The sequence below is a fragment of the Oxyura jamaicensis genome, chromosome 10 (genome assembly GCF_011077185.1).
Source record: "Oxyura jamaicensis isolate SHBP4307 breed ruddy duck chromosome 10, BPBGC_Ojam_1.0, whole genome shotgun sequence".
Lineage (NCBI taxonomy): Eukaryota > Metazoa > Chordata > Aves > Anseriformes > Anatidae > Oxyura > Oxyura jamaicensis.
This window is the reverse complement of record NC_048902.1, coordinates 16,807,242-16,809,255: the sequence shown is the minus strand read 5'-3', so window position 1 is coordinate 16,809,255 and position 2,014 is coordinate 16,807,242. Positions and strand designations below refer to the sequence as shown.

The window sequence follows — 2,014 nt, the reverse complement described above, 5'->3', positions numbered from 1 at the left end:
CGCGGGGGGGGGGGAAGCATGCAAGAGCCCCTGCCTCCCCTGCCCACCCTCGCCGACACCTCTTCCTTCCATTACGAGAAAACTTTCTGGCTGTTTATTCGGGGAGGGGGGGAGGGAGCTGGCCGAGGGATAGGTGGGGGGGGGGGGGGGGGGTCGGGAGGGGGGGTAAAAATAAGAGGAGCAACAACAACAACAATAATAATAATAATTCAAAAGGAAAAATGAAAACCAACAACAAACCAAAAGCAAAACGCAGTGAGTGAAAAAAATTGCAAAACAAATGAAATCCCAATACCTTCCCGTCTCATGCCAACTTTGAGGCATTTTTTGAGGCGGCAGTACTGACACTGATTGCGGTGGTGCTGGTCAATGGGACAGTTCCTGTTGGCACGACAAGTGTAGCTGAGATTCCTCCTTACACTCCGCTTGAAGAAACTCTTGCAACCCTCGCAGGTAAACTGGCCATAATGTTTGCCACTAGACTTGTCCCCACAAACCACACATTCAATGTGCTGCTGCTGCTGCTGTTTGTCTCCTTGGTTCTGCTGGCTTGGCGGGTTGGTCTGGGCTGGCGTACTGGGAGGGCCCCCGGGCCCCGGGGTCTGTGGGGTGTGCGGGGCCCCGGCCGGGGGTCCCTGCACCGGCGGGGCTTGCGAAGGCTGCGTTCCCTGAGCTCCGGGCACATCGTCCTGGGGGTCTCGCCACGCACCGACTACCATTGCCATATCTATTGGACACCGTTTCCAAACTTCCTGTTCCCCCTTTATTTTCAAAGTTTGTTTGCTTTGCTTTTCAGCTCAGCTTTGCAGCAGTCTGTTTTTTTTTTTTTTCCTCCTCCTCCTCTCTCTCTCTTTCTCCCCCACTCTCTCTTTTGTTGCCTTTTTTTTTTTCCTCCTCCTCCTCCTCCTTTTTCTGCCCCTCTCAGCGGGGTCGGGGCGGGGGGAGCTCCCGGGGCCGGCGGCGGAGGTGCGGGCGCGGGGGGGGGGCGAGCGGCGCGGCGGCGGCCGGGGCTCCAGGAGAGCGGAGAGAGCCGGGGGGGTTGGGGGAGAAAAGGGGGAGAGAGAGAGAGAGAGAGAGAGAGAGAGAGAGAGAGAGGAGGGAGGAAAAAAAAAAAAATCTCTTCGGAGATCTCCCCCTCTCTCTCTTAGAGCTGATCTGCAGCAGAGGAGTTGAAGGAGGAGAGGCGGGTGTCGGGGGGCCAGGTCCAGGGAAGCTCGCAGTCAGCCATTCAGGAAAGCCATCAAAATAAGAATGAATAAAAGGTTAAAGATTACACACACAGCGGAAAAAAGCACGCACAGCTGAGGAGACTTTTCTCGGCGCGGAGCGCGGACGGTCTCGCCGTAGTTTTGGGAAGTCCAGCTTGCGGCAGCAACATCAACTGCGATCGCTTTGTTTTTGTGGGCTTTTTTTTTTTCCTCCTCTTTCCTCCTCTCTCTCTCCGCTCTGTCTCTCCTCCCTCCTTCGCTCGCTTTAATTCTTCCTCTCCGCCGCTCCGCCCGGGCGCTGCTCTCTGCCTCCTCTCTCTCTCTCTTTTCTCTCCTCCTTTTTTTTTTTTTTTTTTTTTTTTTTTTTTTTTTCTGGGGGGGGGGGGGGGGGGGGGGGGCTGTCTCTTTTATTAATTATTATCAGCGGTATCTCCCTGCCGGTGGCCGATCTCTCCCGGTGCTGCCGGTGCCGGTGGTGCTGCTCGGGCTCTTGCCGGTGCTCGGTCGCCGGTGGCGGGTGCCGGGGTGCCGGTGGCGGTGCCGGGGTGTGCCGGTGGCGGTGCCGGGGTGCCGGTGGTGGTGCTCGGGTGCCGCCGCGCTGCCTTATGCTGCTTGTGCCGCCTCGCAAGTGGGCTCTCGCCTCCGCGCCGCCGGTGCTCACGGCGCGGGCGGGGGAGAGGGGGGCGGCGGGGGGGGGGGGGGGGGGGGCGAGCGGGGGGGGGCGTCGTGGCGGGACAGGCCGGGGGGTGCGGGGGGGGGGGGGCTTGACGGGGCATTTCCGGGTGTCGGTCCCCGGTGGGGGGGGC

At 59.8% G+C, this 2,014-nt stretch overlaps 1 protein-coding gene across 4 annotated transcripts in view; it reads right to left on the bottom strand.

Moving 5' to 3' along the window:
- Positions 1-2,014, bottom strand: part of NR2F2 (nuclear receptor subfamily 2 group F member 2) — an 11,602-nt gene that overhangs the window by 5,673 nt on the left and 3,915 nt on the right. Inside the window, exon 1 of one of the 4 annotated variants that reach the window (XM_035335935.1) lies at positions 296-1,905. The exons of 1 other annotated variant lie outside the window; for it this stretch is intronic. In XM_035335935.1, coding sequence (XP_035191826.1) covers positions 296-725 — 430 coding nt within the window. In that variant the 5' untranslated portion in view covers positions 726-1,905. Of the gene's footprint in view, positions 1-295; positions 1,906-2,014 lie in introns of those variants that run through there. 2 more of the 4 variants (XM_035335937.1, XM_035335936.1) reach the window with 2 other exon arrangements.